The 22,193-nt window shown below is 44.6% G+C and overlaps 1 protein-coding gene across 6 annotated transcripts in view; it reads left to right on the top strand.

Moving 5' to 3' along the window:
* Nucleotides 1-19,159, top strand: part of PPP6R3 (protein phosphatase 6 regulatory subunit 3) — a 160,349-nt gene extending 141,190 nt beyond the window's left edge. For 4 of the 6 annotated variants that reach the window (XM_025355904.1, XM_025355903.1, XM_025355902.1 and 1 more), the window contains 7 exons: nucleotides 3,858-4,011; nucleotides 5,375-5,481; nucleotides 6,854-7,004; nucleotides 12,885-13,040; nucleotides 13,317-13,436; nucleotides 16,858-18,757; nucleotides 18,800-19,159. In XM_025355904.1, coding sequence (XP_025211689.1) covers nucleotides 3,858-4,011; nucleotides 5,375-5,481; nucleotides 6,854-7,004; nucleotides 12,885-12,978 — 506 coding nt within the window. In that variant the 3' untranslated portion in view covers nucleotides 12,979-13,040; nucleotides 13,317-13,436; nucleotides 16,858-18,757; nucleotides 18,800-19,159. The remainder of the gene's footprint in view (nucleotides 1-3,857; nucleotides 4,012-5,374; nucleotides 5,482-6,853; nucleotides 7,005-12,884; nucleotides 13,041-13,316; nucleotides 13,437-16,857; nucleotides 18,758-18,799) is intronic. The other 2 variants (XM_025355899.1, XM_025355900.1) reach the window with 2 other exon arrangements.
* The last annotated feature ends 3,034 nt before the right edge of the window (nucleotides 19,160-22,193 follow it).

Genomic DNA, 22,193 nt, shown 5'->3' with positions numbered 1-22,193 from the left:
ATTTCAGTGCGTTCGTAGTTGATTTCAGAAGCTCACAGCCTTGAAACTTGTCCAGCTGAGTGCTTGCTTATGCCCTGCTTCTTGCTAGGAAGACTTGAGTTAGCTGGCCTTTTAAAAATACTTTAAAAACTTCTAAAGGTTTGGTAAACAAACGTTCACATGAAGGAGCCTTATGGGCCGATAGCGAGGCTTGCCCCAAGCCTGGGCAGTCTCTGATTGCCCCGCAAGGCCTTTTTTGTGTTCAGTCCGAGAGGCTGAAGCCCAGCTAGGGTGGACCTTGTGGTCACTTCAGAGCTAGATGGGACCATCAGTCATCCAGCAAACTGCCACATATTGCAGATAAGGAAACTGGGGATGGGAGAAGAGAGAGCTTCTTTCTGCTGCCCCTTTTCCAGCCCACCCTCAGGAGGAGGAAGTGGACTTTTCTCCTTTTTTTGGTCTGTTTATAACCCGAGGATAAAAGCCTTTGGTTACTTGAGGGTGTGATTGAAGCAGCTTGCTTCTCTTTACCCTCTGTGTGCACGTCTCTGAGTTTGTGGGAGTGAGGGATAAAAATTCAGTTTCAGTCAACATGCCTTTGTCAAGTTCCTACTGAATGCCAGGTGCTAGGCCTGTAACTGCGAATGGGCCACAGACTCTGCCTCCAGGGGCTTAGGGTCGGCTGGGGAAGCAGATGGGCAGCGCAGGGGAATGGGGACAGGGTGCTAGAAGAGGGGAGCCTTCCATTAGGCATCTTCGTAGAGGCAGGTGGGTGTGAGGCCGAGGGACTCGTAGGGATTTGCCCTTGCGAGAGAGAAAACAACTAATCGGAATGCCCAGAACGTGCTGTTTCACATGGCTCGGGGATGAGGTGGCAGGAGCTAAGGCCAGAGGCCAGATCAAGAGTTGTATTCTGAAGGTTGTAGGGAGCCCCTGAGGATTTGACTAAGAAGATCATTATTGGATCTGTTTCAAGACACTCACGGCAACAGTAAAAAAATGGACAAGAAAGCGCATAGTAGAGACAGGAGAACCATGAAGACATTGGATTGTTGTTACACATGAGAAATAACGAGAACTGCGAGATGGGCTCCAGGCAGCAGGGAGGTGTGAGGAGGAGACAGGGTAGATGCCCTGATCTGTTGGCTCTGGCATCTGTAGGGTGTTTTGTTGTTGTTGTTGTTGTTGTTGTTTAATGTACAGTTCAAGGCTGGGTGCAGTGGCTCAGGCCTGTAATCCCAGCACTTTCTGGAGGCCAAGTTCGGCGGATCACTTAAGGCCAGGAATTTGAGACCACCCTGGCCAACAGGGTGAAACCCTGTCTCTACTAAAAATAAAAATTAAATTAAAAAAAAGTTGGACATGGTGGCAAACACCCATAGTCCCAGCTACTCGGGAGGCTGAAGCAGGAGAATCGCTTGAACTCAGGAGGTGGAGGTTGCAGTGAGCCAAGATCGTGCTATGCACTCCAGCCTGGGCAACAGCGAGACACCATCTGGGGAAAAAAAAAAAAGTACAGTTCAGTAGTATAGTCACACTGTTGTGTAACAGATCTTTAAAACTTTTTCGTCTTGAACTAAAACTCTGTACCCATTAAACAATTCCTCATTTCTACTTCCCCAGTCCCTAGCAGCCTCCATTCTACTTTCTGTTTCTCTGGGGTTGTCTAGTCTAGGGCTCTCATATAAATGGAATCATACAGTATTTGTCTTTGTGACTGGCTTGTTTTATTTTGCATAATGTCTTCAGAGTTCATCCCTGCTGTGGTGTATACAGGATTTCCTTCTGTTTGAAGGCTGAATGACGTTCTGGAATATTTGGTTCTTTTAGCAGGCTGGGTATGGTTAAATGACAGGGAGGTAAACAAACACGTGGCTGGATTGTGTGCCGCTGCTGCTGTGATTGTGGGCCTGGGTGTAGGAATAAGGAGGGAGGAAGTGAGCACCCTGGATGAGGTTCGCGTTTGCCTACCTCCTGGGGTTAAATTGGCCGGGAACCAGGCCTCCTGCTTCTCTGCTCCTTGGGAAAGACTGCTTTTGCATCTTCAGATCTCTGGAGGCACAAGTGGGTAGGGTTGGGGAAGATTCTCTCTCAGGGCTTCAGGGCTACAGGGCTGCCCCAGAGAGCCTCTGCCATTTCACCAGTCTCTGTGGCTTCTTTTGGAGGTTTTGTGGACGTTCAGAATGGTTTAAAATGTTAACATGGACTCTGAGGAGCTAATCTCCTCAAAGAGATTATCAAAGAGATAACAACAGAAAAGTCATTTGTATGTAATATAATTTAGTTGTAGAGTGGAACTCAGGTGGAATGGTTCCAGAGCTTTGCATACGGTGGGCAGGCACAAATATCTGTCAAGTTGACTTTTCGGAGGTTTCAGGTGAGATTTTCAAACGTTCAAGCATTTATTCCTTCTTAGTGTCAGTGGAGCCCTACGACACTCATACAGGTAAGTGGGCAAGAAGCATGGAGCGTACCCTAATTAAATACCTACTCTAGGCAGGCCTTCCTTTGATTTTTGCTAAGTGAATAGTCATTATGAAATCAAACAGATGAAGTCAAATACCTTGCTCAAAAGTCACAGTCAAGCCTGTCTTTAAAATCAGAACATTTCTGTTCTACACAGGTACTTCTTAGTCAGTTGTGTCTGGGATAAGCCCTTACATCACTTATACCAGGTTCCCTAGCATTCCTTCTTGCAACCTGGAGATTCCTAATTATGATAATATCCCTGATGGAATGCAGTGGTTCCCATATCCGGCTTGTCCCCAAGCAAGGAATTGAGGATTCAGCACTCTGAAAGAAAAGCATGGTGTGCAGTTAGAGCAGATCCACAGAGACCTGACTTCATCAGAAGAGACACATGTCTGAGGAGGTGACATTTAAAGAGAGACCTGCAGATTAGACCCAAACTTGGCCAGCAGGCAGCATAACACGAAGAGCCCCACAGACTGCAAGTGTGCCCAAGCAAGTCCTGCCGCTTCAGCGTGAGGCCAGACCTGGTTCTGTAGGACTTAGGAAGCCTAACTGTAACGCACTGCAGTGAGCCCGCAGAGTGCGCCAAGGGCGGCCAGACCTGGACTGGGAAGCAGTAAGGTTGTTTCTAGCTTATTGGAGTTTACCAACATCTCTTTTTTTAGAAAAATAACCTTTTTACTTTTGAATAATTTAGATTTATAGAAACATTGCCAAGATAGTAAGTCCCCATATATCCTTCACTTAGCTTCCCCCAGTTTGAATATAGCCGTGGTACATTTGTCAAAACTAAGAAATTAACGTTAATCCCTCTTTGTGTACATAGCTTTGAATCTCTGTGTAGTATTTCTTTTGGAACAGTTGTTAGAAATGGGAGGTTTGAGGCCGGGCGCGGTGGCTCACGCCTATAATCCCAGCACTTTGGGAGGCCGAGGCGGGCGGATCACGAGGTCAGGAGATCAAGACCATCCCGGCTCACACAGTGAAACCCTGTCTTTACTAAAAATACAAAAAAATTAGCCAGACGTGGTAGCAGGCACCTATAGTCCCAGCTACTCAGGAGGCTGAGGCAGGAGAATGGTGTGAACCTGGGAGGTGGAGCTTGCACTGAGCAGAGATTGCGCCACTGCATTCTAGCCTGGGCGATAGAAAGAGACTTGGTCTCAAAAAAAAAAAAAAAAAAAGACATGGGAGGTTTGAGACTGTGGGGGCTTGTTAGAGTGCCCTCCCCGCCCTTGTTAGAGTGCCCACCCCGCCCTTGTTAGAGTGCCCTCCCCGCCCTCACTGTTGAGAGTGTCTTTCTCCCACAGCTCCGGTCTCTTTTGCTAATGTGTTTTTGATAAATACCTTGTGGGACATGAAACAACTAAAGCGTTTTCCAAATAAAATCTCTCCCCTCTTTTTAGCACCCAGCTGGTCAGCTAACTTTGATGTCCCAATGGAAACTACCCACGGTGCTCCACTGGACTCTGTGGGATCTGACGTCTGGAGCACAGAGGAGCCAATGCCAACGAAAGAGACAGGCTGGGCTTCTTTTTCAGAGTTCACGTCTTCCCTGAGGTGAGTGAACATGTGCTGTCTCTACACCCTTCCACGGGCGACCTGGGAATGGTCAGGTGTTTGCTATTAATGTGTGTTCTTCACCTTGACTGACTTCCAGGTTGAATATACTGTCCTCAAAAAGATTAAACATTAGCATACTGACACAGCTCTGTGTTGTAAGAAACATAGTCACCATCTTCCTTTCCTTTCCTCCTGATTAATTGGAAATGGGAGTAGTTCTTGAACAAAGTAGCTTGGGAGGATGCAGTCCCGGGAAATTAGCAGGATACAGCAGAAGATGCATCTCCATGGGCTTTTCTGGCTTCACAGAGCTGTCAGGGCAGAATGGAGAACAGGAATGAGGTGAAGCCAAGAAATCCTGACAGGCACAGCACTTCTGTGTGGAGTGTGGCAAGAAAACGCAAAGTGGATCTTGAATTCAGTAGATAATATGAACCTATAGTTCACTTGCAGCTAGTTCAGTGCTGTAAATTAAGGGCTCCCAATCGGTAACTCAGAAGATAGGAAGAAAAACTGTTTTGGGCTGACAGTTACTGTCTTAGACAAACCAAAAAATAGGCTGAAACCCATGTTGCTTTGTAGTAACCGTAGTAATAGCATTAAGTTACTGCTCAGAGGTACAAGTGAGATTTGTGAAAAATGTCTCCAAAATAATGAGTTATTTCATCTACCCTGCTTTTCAGTCCAGGACATACATTTCACCTCCTCCTTTTTTTGGTCTGTTTATAACCCAAGGATAAGAGCCTTTGGTTACCTGAGGGTGTGATTGAAGCAGCTTGCTTCTCTTTACCCTCTGTGTGCACGTGTCTGAGTTTGTGGGAGTGAGGGATAAAAGAGGAAGTGTAATGATCTCCCTCGCCACCACCCCTTACTGCTCAGGCATTTGATGTTTTTTACTATGTTTCCACAATTCCAACAACAAATATCATTAAGAGGGCCAGTCTCTCCCAGGCAGTGTGGCTCAAAATAAGTAAAGGTTTTTGTAAAACCAGTCAACGCAATAAATACAGTTGCCATTGTACGATGTATGTCTTTGCTGTTCAAGCTCTGGGAGACTCCTAGTGATTATGGTGGGATGAGAGGTTGGGACATGATGAGCCTGTCTAGAATGCTCTACAAAGTCCATGTCTTACTGCCCTGCTGGCTTAACAGAACATTTCCCTGCCCATACTCATCTGCTCTTTCAAACAGCTAATGGCACTTAGATCCATGTGTCGTTGGAGTTGGTAACCCAGTGACTCTCACACAGATGCTAATGTCTCCTAACAGAAACTTATTTGTAAAGGCTTATTGTGAATCATGGGGTAACTGAGGATCACTCCCTGCTGCTAATACCTGAATTGTCTCTCTTTTTTGAAAGCACAAAAGATTCTTTAAGGAGTAATTCTCCAGTGGAAATGGAAACCAGCACTGAACCTATGGACCCTCTGACTCCCAGTGTGGCTGCTCTGGCAGCGCAGCCAGAAGGTGCGTGCAGAGAGGCCTGGGCACACGGCAGGGTCACATGGCTGCTTTGCCAAACCAGACCTGACTCTCAGGCTCAGGGGCCAGTGGAGCCAAGGAAGTGAGATGGTAGGTCTGATGTCCACAGGGCAGCTGATGAAAGAAATTGTGCCTGCCCTTCTAGACGCACAGCATGCTGACTCTGGAAAGAGTAAGGGCTCTAAGTTACCAGGCATGCAGCATGCAGATTAGGAAACTGGGGTCTAGAGGGAAGAAGGCCTGAGCCCATAGTACCCAGGGTGAATAAAACTGGAATTAGACGTGTGCAGCCAAGCCTGTGTGTAGTTGTTCCTTGGAGTTTGCTTTGCTCAAACACGTGGGTGTATCTGGGTTTGTTTAGAGCTATGGGACTGTTTATTTTCACTTCACCACTGTAAGCAGATTGAATAGTCCTGGGAATCTCTAAAGTTCCAGTGGGTTTTCCTGTTACTCTGCCTAGTCACATGTGTTCCTTGCACTGGCTCTGAACTGTTTTCACCTTGATGGACAGGGCTTTGGGAGGAGGGGGATGCTAGCAAAGGGAGTGTGATGGGAACTGAAAGGATGTGGAGGGCATGAATCTTGAGGTGGGCACAAGGAGTGAGTTCTTAGAAAAAGAAATGAGGTGCAGGTAGAGGGTGTGAGAACCCTCCTTCCCTGGGGCCAGGGAAAGGAATAAAACCATTAACTAATGCCGGTTTCGTCATTCTCCTGGACATTTGATACAGATTCCCACATTTTATTCCTCAGTGGTTCTGTAAGTGGGTGCACTGATCCCCCTTTTCTGGATAAGAAAACTCAGGTTATAGACGAGGTTCCTCGTCCAAGTAGTCTACAGCTAGGAAGTGGTGATGTCGATGTTTGAATCCAGGAAGCCTCACCTCGGCCAGGCTTATCACCTATGTGGCTTCCTATTAGAGAACAAGGAAATGAGCCACCAGCAACACCACAAGAAAGTAATTTTTAAAACAAAGAAAAGCAAATAGAGCCCAACTGAGGAGAACAAGCGAGTAGAGGGTAGAATGTGTAACTGCCTGCTGTGCCCCAGACTGGAACAGTTAGGGGCACAAGTGTCTGCTGGGAGAAGCTGGGTATGGAGGTGGACGCTGAGCTGGGAGGGATGTAGGGGACTTGCTAGTCTCTAGTAAAGAAAACCCATGAAACCCCTCTTTAGTGGGCACCTTTAAGAAGTCCATGCCCATCAAGAATGTGGCCCAGGCACAGCAGGCAGAAGCCATCTCCCTCTTGTTTTCTTCGAGCAGTAGATGTCACGTTGGGTAGATGGGTTTGTACAGTGGTGGGGTGCCAGTTCCTTTTCGGACTTACTGTGTGTGACCATCAGCTGTGTTCTTTTCAGTGCCAGGCAGTGTGGCCATGGAAGCCAGCTCTGACGGAGAGGAGGATGCAGAAAGTACAGACAAGGTAACTGAGACAGTGATGAATGGCGGCATGAAGGAAACGCTCAGCCTCACTGTAGATGCCAAGACAGAGACTGCGGTCTTCAAAAGGTAACCAGGGGTGAGATCCTGCTGGCAGCTTCAGGTTATTGGGAGGATGGTGGGGCAGAAACCTCAAACATTACAATTTTTAATTTGATTCAAATGAATGTTCAGATACTAGCTTGATGTCTTTCTACTGTCTCCATTAAACACAATAAATCTTAATGAAAAGATGGCAGGTTTAGGCCCCAAGTGTCTTTTCCCCCATAAATGTGTTCAGAAGACTGTATTTTACATCTAGCAGTTTGATAGAACTATGAGAATTGATAAATCTTTAATCACAATGGAAATTGGGTTGTGTAGCAACTACAGAGCATGGCCCATGAAAACTGGTTTCAGTAACATACAGATGATTATCTCTGGACATAATGTAGTCATGAAAATTCAGTAGCAAAATGATAGCTTTAAAAAAAAAAGTGACACTTAGAAATTAGCCTCCCTTCTAAACTCAAAAAAAGGAATTGTAATGGAAATTAAAAACCTAAAACTGAGAGAATAATGGGGAAAATGTCAAAACTTCAGGACTGCAGCTAAGCCTGCGCTTAGAGCTTTAGTCCTCATCTTAGAGACCCTTCCAGTCATTACAAGAAGAAATGCCTCCCAGCTTTTTACGAAGTCACTACACAACAAGGAGCAAAAGAAGAAAACTGATTGTAGAGACTGATTTCATACATGAGTGTGGATTCTCTAAACTTCTAAGTTAAAAGCTCGCAAACCATATATAGCAATGTATTTTAAAGTCATGACCAAGGATATGTGCTCCGGTGTGACAATGTAAACACCAATGTGTACATGGTAAAAATTATTCAGAGTGATTCACAGACAGAATGAGAAAAGCATTTGATTACAAATTAAAGCTGTTCATGATTTTCTTTGCAGCCTAGGACTAGAAAGCAAGCAGGTGAAACTGATAAGTATCTCTAGAAAATCTAGAGTAGACTTGATTCTTCACAGTGAGGCATTAGAAGTATTCCCTTTAAAGACAAGAACCAGAAAGTGGGACCTACAGTTGCTATTTGTCTTCAGCACTGTGCTGGTGGCCTTAGCAAATGCAGCATACCAAATAAATAGATAAATGTCGTTGTTTATAGACTATGATTTATACATAAAAATTCCAATTGAATCTGTAGAAAAAGATTAATAGAAAAGTTTAGCAAGTTTACTGGAGATCTACAAAAATCACTTGCATCCTACAAATCACTACAAGATATTCCACATGTGCCTGTTTGTTTTTAATAAAAATGTAAAACCTTATCTATAACTAGGAATATGACCTTTATGGGAAAACAGTTTAAAACCTCATTGAATATATTGAAGACCTGAATATAAATATCAGGATTTACCATGTTTATCAATGTGAGGATATCTTTAGAATTTCTGAACAAGTTAGTCTGTGCAATTAATGAAATTGCCATCAAAATCCCAATAGAGATTTTCATGGAAATTGAGAAACTGATTGTAATAGTCATAAAGACCAAAGAGAGCCACGAATAGCCAAAAACATTTTAAAGACAAAAAGTGAGGGGCTTCACCATATTAGATATCAAGACTTAGTAAAGCTGGCTGAGTGTGGTGGCCTGCACCTGTAATCCCAGCACTTTAGGAGGATTAGGCAGGCAGATTGCTTGAGCCCAGGAATTCGAGACCAGCCTAGGCAACATGGCAAAACCCTGTCTCTACAAAAAATACAAAAATTAGCTGAGTGTGGTGGTGTGTGCCTGTGGTCCCAGCTACTTGGGGCTGCTGAGGTCAAGGCTGCAGTGAGTCGTGTCCCACACTGCACTCCAGCCTGGGAGACAAAGTGAGACCCTGTCTCACACAAAAACAAAAACAAAACTTGGTAAAGCTACTGAGATGGTGTGGCTTTGGCAAAGAATTCTACAAAGAGACCCCCTCCACTACATGAGCTTGTTACATGTTAGAATGCCATTATAATTCAGTGAGGAAAGAGTGGACTAGTAAATAGTGATTATCCACAAAGTAGAAAAATAAAATTAGATGTTTTGTCTCAACATAAATATGAAAAGCATGAACTGTACAGCTTTTAGAAGACAACAAAACAGAATATCTTTACAGTTTGGGTGTAAGGCATTTTTTAACCATAAAAAGCCAAACTATAAAGGAAAATATTGGTAAGTTTGACTTTAATTTCTAAAAACCCAGAAGACATAAAATGAAAAGACAAGCCACAACCAGTAAAGAACCAGTAGCCAGGATATTAGAAAGAACGTAATATCAATAAGAGATAGTCTAATTTTTTTAAATGAACAAGGGATTCAAACAAGCAGCTGTCTGTGGAGGAAAACAAGGAGCAAACCAAATCCGGAGTAAATGGGACCTGTCAGTTACAGTAGTAAGTGGATGCTGTTTCATGCTCACCAGTCTGCTAATTCCTGTCTTAAGTTGTTAGAGAAAATAGAAAAAGTACAAAACCTGCCTGGCTCATTTTATGAGGGCAGTGAAATCTGAATTCCAAAACCAGATGAAGATAATTACAGAAAATGATCAGTTCATGCCACTTACGGGCTACTGAATGCAAAAATCCTGTGTAAGGTATTTGCTGACTGGATCCAACAGTGTATTAAAAATAATTTATAATGATTAGTTAGGGTTTTATCCTGGAAGGCAAGGATGGCTCAAAGTCAGAGAAATCTGTCAGTTTAATCTCCATATATGGTATTAAACAGAAAGTCATTTGATTTTTTTTTATAAGGTTCCATAGCTATATATGATTAAAACTCTGAGAAAACCAGTAACAGAAGTGAATTTATTCTCTGCCTCTTGGTCTCAAGCCATCCTCCCACCTCAACCTCCCAAGCAGCTAGGACTAGGACTACAGGCACACGCCACCATGCCCAGCAATTTTTTGTAGGTTTTTTTTGTAGTGACGGAGTTTCACCATGTTGCCCAGGCTGGTCTCAAACTCCTGAGCTCAAGCAATCCACCTGCCTCCACCTCCCAAAGTGCTGGGATTACAGACATGAGCCACCGCACCCAGCCATGAATTTCATTAACTTGGTATAAGTTAAATACCAATATCAAAGTGCTACAGCAAAACTTATCCCTAATGAGGAAATTTTAGATGCATTCACTTTAAGACAAAGACCAAATAAGGATGTCCATTTTCACTGCCAGTGTTAGGCAGTCCTGGAAGGAAAAGGAAATAGAGTTATAGGTAAAGATCAGGAGGAAGTGATAAAACTGTTGTTCTTTGCAGGTGGTAATGATTACCTACAACCAAGTCAGTAGCAAACTTGTAACTAATAAGAATTCAGTAAAGCTATTGAGTAAGAAATCAGTTTTAAAAATTAGTAGTCTTTTTCTTCATCAATAGTAAGCAACCAGAACCTACAATAAAAAGCAAGATATTATTCCAAAACACATCAAAATATAAATTATTCAGGAATGATCTTAACCCAAGTCTCTATAGAGAAAACTTGAAGAAATCTGGACAAGTGGAGACCATGGCATAGCTTAGTGCTGCAAAGACATTTGCCATCTTGAAGTTAGTGTTTAACACAGTCTCAATCCAAATTTCAGTTGGATTTTTAGAAGGAACGTAATACTCTAAAACTTATATGGAAAAATAAAGGTTCCCAAATTGCTTAGAGGTAACCAAAAGGGAAGACTGAAAAAGAGACTTGCCCTGCCAGGTACTCAGTCACACTGCAAAGTCACAGTGATTGGAACAGTTTTGATACTAGCGTCCAAACGGGTCCAGGTGTCAGTGTGATGAAATAGAGGGATTAATAATGGCGGGGAGAGAGGAAGAGCTGGCTCACCAAAAGGAAAAGTCAGGGGAGATCCTCCCTAATCTACATCCTAAAACAGCTCCAGCTGGATTAAAAGACAATAAGAAAAACATATGCAGTGCTTTCTGTGCACCAGGCCCTGCTCTCTACATACTTCATGTGTGGTAACTCATGGATTATTCTTAGGCACCCTATAAGATAGGTACTGGGATTATTATCCCTGCTTTCCAGGTGAGAAAACTTAGGCACTAGAGTTAAGTGATGTGGCCGGAGGCCAGAGTCTCATAATGGTTAATAAAAGAAATAGAGAATGTCTTCTTAATCTGTGGGCAGAAAGAGATTTCTGTATCTATCTATTTCATCTGTCTGTCATCTATCTGTCTGTCTGTCTGTCTATCTAATCTATCATCTGTCAGTCTGTATCTAATCTAGATTTTTTTTTTTGAAGACGAGGTCTCGCTCTGTTGCCCAGGCTGGAATGCAGTGGTGTAATCATAGTTCACTGTAACCTCCAACTCCTGAGCTCAAGCAGTCCTCCCACCTCAGCCTCCCAAGTAGCTGGAACTACAGGTGTGTGCCACCACTCCTGGCTTAATTTTTTCGTTTGTTTACTTTTTTATTTTTGTGGCCCAGACTGGTCTCAAACTCCTGGCTTCAAGTGAGCCTCCTTCCTCGGCAGGACTTCTTTAAAAAAACAGAAAGCCTTCATAAACAGAAACTATAATGCAAAGAGTTTAGTTAGATTATATTAAAGTTAAGAATTTCTGGCTGATAAAATGCTGCAGACAAAATTAAGAGGCTGATGGCAAACTAAAAAAAAAAAAAAAAACTGTAGTAGCTAAATCAACAAGAGACATTAAATATTCAAGGACTTCCTATAAACTAGTAAGAAGAAGAAAACCCAAATCAGAAAATTGGCAAAAGATAACAGTTTATAGACAAACCTTAAAAGCTTAAAAAAAAAATTGCTCAAAACTCAGAGAATTATAAATAACAATATAGCACTTGATACTCTTCTTACGTGAGCAGCAGTTAAAGGTGGATGATGCTGAGTGGCGGTGGGCTGCAGCCTGCGGGGCCCTGGTAGCCTGCTGGTGAGGAATACAGACCGGGACAGTCATTCTGGGTAGTAGCCCGGGGTTCTTTGTAGGTAGAAAAATGGCCTACAACTCTCCACTCCTGGGTGTCAGTACTGAGAAATGCCCAGACAGGTCTGCCGGGGCCATGGACAGTGATGGTCGTCACAACACCCCGCATGGAAGTGTGGAGGTGGAGGGCAGCTTTGGTTGGGAGAAGCCACACAGTGTGGTAGGTGCATGCCACGGGTGCTGTGCCACAGTCAGCAGGGACAGTGGGTCTCCCCAACTGGCTGAGTTAAGAGGTAAATACGATGAGATGTAGGGTTGAATCCATCCCAGTTAGTGACTCAGAATACACATATGTTATGACTATATATTTTTTAAAGAATTAGAATTAGAAACACATTAGTTGCTTTGAAGGGAAAGGAGTGGAGAGTGGGGATGAAGAAGAGTAACTTAAGAAAGGACCAGCTAATTCAGATGTTCACTGAATCATATGATTTTCACTCATTTTCCTACTTATGAATTGCTTGGAACTATCTGGAAATGACCCAAGAAAACATCCTAATGAGGTTTTTCATAAGCAAAATCCAGGACAGAATCAGCTCTGAGTGATGGACCTTTCCACAAAGAACCTCTAACTGACCTTTCACTCTTATTAGTGCCATTTCAGTGATGTAAAAAGGAGACTCACAGACTGAATAGGCAGAGTCTAAATTTCTAGCCCACAGAGCTGAGGAAAGTGTCTCTTGTGTCTTTCTCCACCAAGAATCATCTCAGGGGGAAAAACAATCCTTCTGGGTCTCGTTTTCTCCAAATCCTCTGTGCCCTTAGGGTCAGCTCTTGGCCCCCACTTCTCCCTCGTGGCATTTGTGCTTCTTACACATTGTTCGAGGGCAACTCGAGGAGCCGTGAAATCTGATGCAGTCATCACGGTGACCTCTTCATGTGACTGAGACTTCCAGCCAGCAAGCTGATGGGGTCTGTCTTGCTGCTTTAATGGTGGGCTTCGCCCCAAAAGCAAAGTGCTTTAACTAAAGACTCATTCCTTCAAACAGGTTCTTTGACACCTTCACCGAGTCTGCAGTTTTGCTTACGTGCAGTCGTGGACATATTATTCCCCCAAATTCCTCATTTCTAGGAGTATTCTGAAACTCTTGTACATTTCTTTTTCTGTTTTGCACACTGGGCTTCAGAGTGTTGAAATCCTATCGGTATGTACAGTGTTATGGGACCATTCTTTATCAGACGCCAGCCACATTACATTGTCCCTCTTTTGGTTCCCACCTGTGTGCAACCCTTTCCTTTTGTGATTCCCCAGTCACTGTCTGTGGTCCCTGTGATCATGCACCCTGCGCATGCTCGGTCCCAGGACGCTTTGCCTCTGTGGCAGTCATGACTCCAGAGCCATCTGCATGTGACCTCATCCTCTGGTGCCTAGGTGCTGGTCCCTAGGGTGTTTGATGTGCCTGTCATCCTCTTTACTGCAGTGAGGAAGGGAAACTGTCTACCTCTCAAGATGCTGCTTGTAAAGACGCGGAGGAGAGCCCCGAGACTGCAGAGGCAAAGTGTGCCGCGCCCCGACCTCCCAGCAGTAGTCCCGAGCAGAGGTAACCACCCGCCTCCTCACACCCACCTGGGCCTGCCCCGACCTTGCCTGTTACTTCTGGGAGTTGGAAGGGGACTAGAGGGGTGATTTACAGCTGTGCTCAAGTCTTCGGCCACTGACCTGGCAGGACAGGGTTTTCTCAGTCCTTACTGAGCTGATTCCGACTGAACTGAGAACTTAGAAACAGCAGTTCCTCTCCTTAGCACAGAAGCTGAAAACCAGTTTTTAGAGACTCTTTAACATCACTTGCTCTTTTAGAAGTGGGTCTGAACAGAGGGGTCTCCTCGCCCTTGTTGGTGAGGTAATGAGCTCAGGGTGGCATTGAGCCCCTTCAGGACTTGAGTTCTCAGTGGCCCCACTAAAGTCATGCAGCTGCCAGGCACAAGCAGATCGTAGTGCCTGTTTGCCCACAGTCCTGCCTGTGTGACACAAGGAGAACTTGCTGGAGGCCCTTTCATACATGTAGCTAAATAATTCTTAGTGCTTAAGTGACTCCCTGTAATCTTAAGTATGAAATGCCCACTCTCAGAGCTGTGTCACTTGGAATGTGATGTTTTGTTTCTAGTCACTCTTTGCTTAGCCTGAGCCAGTGGTCTGAAGGGATGGGCCAGTCTAAGCCTCAGCCGCCTGGAGCCCATGCCAGGCCCTTAGCAAGACTGAGCATGGCCCAAAGATGAGGCTACGCCCCTGGTCCACAGGAAGCTTTGTTCAGCACTTCCCACAATTAACTTCTGTGAGCACATGTAGCTCAGATTGTATATTCCTTCCCTAAGGAATAAAGTGACCTTTAAAGCTATTTCAGAGAAGTTTGAACCGCCCCCCCCCCACCCCATCCTCCCCAAAATCTTGCCGGCATTGTGTGAGAGCATAACCAGTGGGAACCAGCAGGGAGCACTCTTTGTTGGTTCAGAATCCTGTATTCACAGTGTAGTAAACTGTGTTCTTCCTGTGGAAATCGTAGCCAAAATAAAGCATTTGTTTTTGTGATTAAAAATATTTTTTTTGCATATAAAACAAATTAAGAACTGTTTGAGCATGTTGGCTCTAGTGAAGGCTTTGAGAGGAAGAGGCAGGCTGGCCCTCTAGCACTGGGAAGTCACCTCAACTCTGCTTCTAAGGATTGGGCAAGTCACTCTTTTTCTTAGGGTTTTCAGTGTATTTTTCTAATGGTCCTTTATAGGTCTAATTCCCAATCAATTGTGTCAGCTCTGATTTCTACCTATAAATTTCCTTTATATTGAGGGCTGCCTAGGAGGCAAGATCGTCCAGGTCCATCCCAGTTTGGGGAGTTGCTTCAGGGGAATATTCTTGGTTTTTCTGTCATAAGGATACACAAAGCTCTGGAGTCATTTCCTTGGCTTTCCAGAGCACAGAAGCATCGTTTGCGTAAGGGGAAACCACTTGCTCTCCTGTGGCTGGGAATGCCTGCTCTGAAGAGTCCTGCCCTAACCTGCAGGGCCAAGGGATGGAGGAAAAGCTGGGGTGAGCCAGTGGAAGAAGAGGGGCATCACTCGGGTTCATGCCTTTGTCCATCTGTCCTTCTTCCATCTGACACACATTTGTGTGTGGTGGCCACTGGTCTAGGCCAGTGCAGCACACGGACACCCAGTAATCTCGGGGCATACTGGAGGCACGTTCATGAAGAAGCCAAGAAGCCACGAAGAAGGGACAGGGGTCCATGTGAGCTGGGGTGCGGGGGAGAGGATCTCTGAGAAGGTGACACTGGAGCAGGCATTAGGGCAGACCTAGAGTGAGTCCTAGATTGCACGTGTTCTAAAGCAACGTATGACAACATGGGAGATAGAAGCTCACCCGTCTTCCCTGTGTGGTTCCCGTCCCAGCCAGATAATGCACTGCAGTTCCTTGGATTGGCAGGCGCACCGTTTACTGTCACACTTAGGAAGGATCTGCAGTGCCATATGATCTCACTTTTCACAACTGTTTTATCAAGCATGTTCTTTGTGCTTCCGGTGTGCTAAGCACGCTGCGCACATTTATGTCCTTATTCCATATGTACACTAGTGAAGCCCTGTCGGTGTGCTAAGCATGCTGCGCACATTATGTCCTTGTTCCATATGTACACTAGTGAAGCCTTGTGGGCTGTGAGAGGGTTATTTTCCCTTTTTACAGAGGAGAAAACAGAACTGAGAGGGGCTAAAAAATCTACTTATAAGATCATTCAGTTTGTTCAGTGAAGGCAGGTTATATACCGGCTATGTCTGGTTCCAGAAGTCTCAGTTCCTGTGTCTCTCATACATGGAGCCACCATCAGATGTAAGTGAGCAGAGTGGATTGTGTGTGCAGAGCTGACTTTTGGGCTCACTGTATAACCAGCAGGTGTAAGGCATGGAAAGCATTCTAGCTGTACATTGTGAATGGTAATGGAAAAGTGCTTGTGGGCATCCCAGTTACAGCCCTAAGCACCCTTTCCCAAGTCTGCTTGATACAATTTTGGTTAAGCCCTCCAGAATATATTATATATTCAAGTTGTAATTTTGGCAGGAAGGCGAAACCTGGACACTTTGTTATATACTGTCCCACCTCTTATTCCCTCCCAGTTTTGAGCCTAACATTTGCTTTGCGGGAACATGTTCTTCAAGCGGAGACCTTTTTTTCCCCAGTAGTTTGTTTTATTCGCAAACCTTTTCTTTCATTTCTCCCCCTCCCCCCCACCTTTCCTAGTAGCAGAATCCTGTTTCCAAGTGAAATAGTATGTGGATTCCAGTGTGTGGGTCACATAAAAGTGTTCTTGAAGGAGGGGTGAGCACATAGCTCCTGAAGGCTCTGGAAGCCACACTTTATACCCCACTGACCTAGTCTCTCCCTGTGCTTCTTGAGGCCGCGGTGGGGCGGTTTTCCCAGAGCATTTGCTCTGCTGCAGCCCTTGCCAAATGCCTGCTCACCTGGTGATGAAGCTTAGATGCCACTCAGATTTTTCTAGAGCTTTATCTCCATTCATTTACATGTCATTTTATTAAAAACTATTGAGTTCAGGCCGGGCGCAGTGGCTCAAGCCTGTCATCCCAGCACTTTGGGAGGCCGAGACGGGCAGATCACAAGGTCAGGAGATTGAGACCATCCTGGCTAACATGGTGAAACCCCGTCTCTACTAAAAATACAAAAAAAAAAAAACTAGCCGGGCGAGGTGGCGGACGCCTGTAGTCCCAGCTACTCGGGAGGCTGAGGCAGGAGAATGGCGTAAACCCGGGAGGCGGAGCTTGCAGTGAGCTGAGATCCGGCCACTGCACTCCAGCCTGGGCAACAGAGCGAGACTCCATCTCAAAAAAAAAAAAAAACAAAACTATTGAGTTCAAAACAATATTGAAATAAGCGGTCCCTGCCCTTGGGGAGCTCAGCGAAGTGGGTTTGGTTTTTCGTGTTTCTGCCGCAAGTACCTCTGATGCCTGTCTGTTGCTCCCTAGGACTGGCCAGCCAAGCGCACCAGGTGACACTTCAGTGAATGGCCCTGTATGACGGGTGACGTCTGCTGCTGCTGACTGAGGACTGCAGACCGCCACCACTCAGGGGCTCTGGAGGGGTCAGCTGGAGCCCACCAAGCTGTCACTGCTGCACTCACTCTGCAAGGGATCAGGACCAGCAACCTTTATATTCTAGATTCTAAGACATTGTACAGAGAAATTCAGAAGTGTAAAAATATTGCACATTGACAAATACCAAGAATTTTTGCGTATGTTTATATTGTATTGTTCTAAATAATGGGTAGCCTGTGAAATAAGATCTTGCCACCCATGTAATAATAGTAGTAATACTATAGTTAAAATGGCTGTAAGAATAGTTTTATAAAAGTGAATACACAGATCTATTGTATTTGAAACATAACTATTTGACAATTATTAGTGTGACCAAAGTATTAGGCGGTTTTCATACATTTTTCACCTTGTACAAAATTATGAATTCATTTTTCTTCCAGGCTGGCAAGGAGTTGTAGAATGAAAATGCCCTCTAAGTGTTATTTTGGTTGTTCTAACTTACAAAAGTGATTTTGAATAAGAAATATTTGGTGTTCTTTTTATAACCAGTTTTCGATTGGTAATTGTTTTCTGTATTGTTTAAAATGGATCAAAAATGTAAGTCTATTGGTAGAGATTAAGTATTTATTGCTACATCATAGTTGATAAATTGATGTTATTGTAAAGCCATATGTTCTGTTCAAGTCTTGTTTGCTTGAAATGATTATTCCTACAAGTGAAACACTAGACTATTTGGAGTGTATATGGCTTGTGTTTGGGGTTTTGTTTTTTTTTTTTCTTTTTTTTTGGCTTTTGTTTTTGTTTTTTGTTTCGTTTGGTAGTTCATCTGCCTTTTAACCCATTCACCAAAATTTACCTTGTTAACAAGCATCACCAATGAACATTTCAGAGCAATCTGCATATTTAACAGACCTAAATCCTATTAGGCAAGTCAGTTGAAAATGCTCGTGCTGCTAATGGAATTAGAGTGCGTTCATTTTACAGGCTAGTATTTTAAAAGTAGAAATCAAAATCTGGCACCGAAGCATGCTAATTGTTTACTGTACCTTGTGAGGTTTTCACTCATAAATTTAAACCAGTGTATTTTTTTAGAACTGGTTTGTGTATATATATAGTGATTATGGATACTAATTCAATGTAATTTATAATTTTCTATGTCAATATAAAAATACATCATAGCCTTCTCAAACAGCTGAAGCAATATATTGTATATTGCCATATCGTCTGGTGAAAGGGTTAAATTACTTCACCTCTTGCACTTTTAGATGCAAATCAGTTTTTCATTTCTGTAATAGAAAATTATTCACGTATTTTTACATCATTTGTTTTTCCTGACCAGTATTTAAAACCAAAAGGATATTCTGAAAAATGGCCAACAATTTTTTTAGAAATAGCATCCCAAGCAGCGTGCCTAAACATTACATTGCGTATGGAAATAAAAGAATCAAACGTCTAATGCCTTATTTCTGATTTCCTTTTTCATTTGAAGTGGTGTAGAGACTCCAGCACTCACAGGACAGTGGAGTCAGCAGTAAGCCCTGGGACAGGTGGCAAGAGTGGCTCCCTTGACCTTTGCACGCCTCCTGAGGAACCCACTTTCCCGGGTGAGCTCCTCTCTGAAGAGACTGTCCTCGGGCCTCCTCTGGAATCAGCACTGCCAGAGGACAGGGCTCCTCCTGCTTGCCTCAGGACTGCCTGGCTTGTGTGGCATTGGACTTCGGGAATTGCTGGTAGATAACATGCTCTGGTCTCACCTGGTGGCAAGCTTTGCCAGCCCTGGCCAGGGTTTGGCTCCAGTGGTGGCACATATGGCCTCCGTGGTATGGACCTGGTGGCTTCTGCATCCCACCGTGGCCTCCGCGGTATGGACCAGGTGGCTTCTCCATCCCACCGTGGCCTCCGCGGTATGGACCAGGTGGCTTCTCCATCCCACCCAAGGTAACAGTGTCTCGCTTCACCCACGGGCTGCTAGTGAGGGAGCCTCTGGGACTTTTCTTTGGGGCAGCATTTTGTTATGTCTTTCGTGGCAGGGAAAGGATGTGATGATGGGGAGGACAGTTCTTTTGGAGGTTGGAGGGGCCAAGCCAAGGACAGGAGCGAGCGTGCCCTCATTTTGTTTCTACTTTAATTTCTGTATGTCGGCCATACTGAATTATGAGACTAACAGATGTCTACAATACAGTACCTGTATTCAAAATAACAAAAATAAAGCCTGATTCTTTGTTTCTAGAAATCTCTTGTACCTTGCTTGGGCTTTTAATGGGTTGATGTGTCCTGCCATTAGGTCCCGTGTTACACTAGGTCCTGTGTGAGAAAGACCGCACTGCACTGGGCGAGAGTGGCCTCTGGGATCAGGGGCTCATCCTCCCCACTGCAGTAGCCCAGGTGCCCAGAAGAGGCAGTGCCTGACACTGGTGCTCAGTCTTGGGACGGTTCCAAGGGTTCTTCTGGACCTCCAGGTGGTTAACTTTATGTGCAGCGTGCCCCACCTATGTTGTTTGGCTTCCAGCCCAAGTCACACTCAGGTGCTCCATAATGATTCTTCAGATGTGATGCTTATTACATCTCCTTATTTTTCATTTTCCCTTCACCTATTTGCTTAAAAACATGTTCTCTAGCCATTACCTCCTAGCAGGTCCTCTGCACAGCCTTTTGCTTTCTGGGCACGCACTCATTCCTGCGTGCCTGGGCCCACAGGCATCTCACACGGCACTGAGTATACACCTCTGCATGCCTGGGCCCGCAGGCGTCTGTCTCTGAGCTGTCTGGGCACACACCTCTACATGCGTGAGCCCATAGGCATCTCACTGGCAATCGTGTAACCAGGCCATGAGCTCTCCAGCCGGGTGGCTCATCACAGCCCAACTCAGCCACTCATGATGGTGTAACTTTAGGCAGGTCTTTGTCTCAGCTTTTTCTGTCAGGTGGGGAAACAGTAGGAACAAGTTCAAAGACTCGAATAGCTTTTTACTTACGGTAAATGTTTAGTAAACGTTAGCTAACTTGTACTCACTTAACCCCATAGTGCCACCTGCTAGCTTTTCTAAATTTCCACTTCAATCCCACCTATTATTTAAAACCTTTACCATCAGAAAAGCTGAGCATCTTAATCAGATGGGTTTCGTTGTCCTTTAGCTTCCAGGGTCAGTTGCATCTCACGTGCCAATCTGGCCACCACCTGTGTCTGTGAATAAAACTGGCTATTCGTATGGAAAGAAATGAAACTTTATTCCTACTGCACGTCATACACAAAAATTCATCCAAAATAGATTTACAGATTCAAACATGAGCGCTTAGACAATGAAGTTTTTAGAAGAAAAATTTATCTAAAATGTAGGATGGGCAAAGGCTGCTTCGGATGCAGAGCACATACCATAGAAGAAAGAAATTGGGCTTCCATCAACATGAAAATTTTCTGCCCTTGAAAATCGACAAGCAAGCAGTGGAATGCCACGCAAGAAATCACACTTGTCCTGACAGAGGACTCAGACCTCGGATCTATATAGGGGAGAAAACGGCAAATCAAAATTAAGATGAAAAGCCCAATTTAACAAATGAGCAAGAGACTTGAACACAGATATTCACGAAGAAGGCACAGATGTTCCCTGACTTACGATCCATGCCGGCCGCTTTCCCTCGCGATGGCACGCCTGGCTATGACTGCCACTCCCTGCCACCGCTCAGTACTGCAGGAGGGCACCGTGCCATCAATCAGCAGCCCAGGAAAAGATCGGAATTCAGAAAGTGGCTTCTACTGAGTGCTTAATGCTTTCACACCATCGTAAAGTCCAAAAACCTGAAATCGAACCATCTTAAGTCAGGGACCTGTGTATACGTGAGGGTCCAATAAGAACATGGAAAGTCGTTCAACATCATCGTTGCCTAGGGAGGGCAAGTTAGAATCACAAAAAAGGTCCCATTTTCCATGTATTAGTGTTCACATGAAAAAGACATCACCAAATAGTAATGAGAAGGTGCAGCTGCTAGAACTCACCTACTGCTGTCTGAAATAATACATCCAGTTTAGAAAACTAGCGGGCAAATTCATTTTTTTGGTTTGGGGGTTTTAAAAAATGAGACATAATCCTGCAGACTCTCCTAGATACTCAGTGCAAATATATGTCCACAGATGATTTGTACAAGGATGTTTACTGTCACTTTATTCATAATATGTCTAACAAGAAGGTGGATAAGCAGATTCTGGTGTACTCATACGATGGACTTCTACTCAGTAACCAGTGGGGGTGAACCGTGATGAATGCAGCCATGTGTATACATCTCAAAAACATGTTAAAGCCTGGGCATGGTGGCTCACGCCTGTAGTCCCAGCACTTTGGGAAGTCAAGGCAGGCAGATCACTTGAGGCCAGGAGTTCAAGACTAACCTGGCCAACATGGTGAAAACCCGTCCCTAATAAAATTTTAACAAAAATTAGCCCAGCGTGGTGGTGCATGCCTGTAATCCCAGCTACTCAGGAGGATGAGGCACGAGAATCGCTTGAACCCAGGAGGCGGAGGTTACCATGAACTGAGATCTTGCCACTGCGCTGCAGCCTGGGTGACAGAGTGAGAGTCTGTCTCAAAAGTAAAGTCAGTAAATGAATAAAATGTGTTAAGCGAAAGAAGTGAGATACGTAAGCGTCTATACGAAGCTCTAAAACTGACCAAACTAATTGATGATAGAAATTTGAATAGTGTGTTCGCCTGGTAGGGAAGAGGGAAGGACTGGCTGGAGAGAGCACAGGGCACCTTCTGGGGTGAGGAAAGTCTTCCGCAGCTTGTTGGCGATGGTGGTTGCGTGAGTGTATACATGTGTCCAAACTCATCGAAACCTACGCTTAAGCCCTATGCATTTGATTGTACGTGATTTGCCCCTTAATCTTTTAGAAGACCTATGGAAAAGGGAAAATAAAAGTAAAGCATAGATAGCATTGTGAGGGAGAACACACCCCCCGTGGCATGCACTGTGGCCCTGGAACTGCCTTTCCTACCCCGCCGAGGAGAGACTGAGGAGCAGGGCACGCTCTGGGCTCCAGCCTGGATTTGCCCACCCATGGAGAGGACACATTCCGGATTGTTCTCTTCCACACAGTAGACTTCCTGTCCCGCTGAAGGGAGAGGTCTGCATCCCTGGGTTAGACACATCTCATGGAGGCCTCTGCCCGGGACCGGGGAGGGGACATTTTTCTAATCCAGGGATGAAGTCAGAGAACTAATCCAAACCATGCCCCTCAAGCAACGTTTAGTTTTAAAAAGAAAAATAAAGGA

This window comes from Theropithecus gelada, chromosome 14 (genome assembly GCF_003255815.1).
Source record: "Theropithecus gelada isolate Dixy chromosome 14, Tgel_1.0, whole genome shotgun sequence".
Lineage (NCBI taxonomy): Eukaryota > Metazoa > Chordata > Mammalia > Primates > Cercopithecidae > Theropithecus > Theropithecus gelada.
This window is presented reverse-complemented; position numbering and strand designations above follow the sequence as displayed.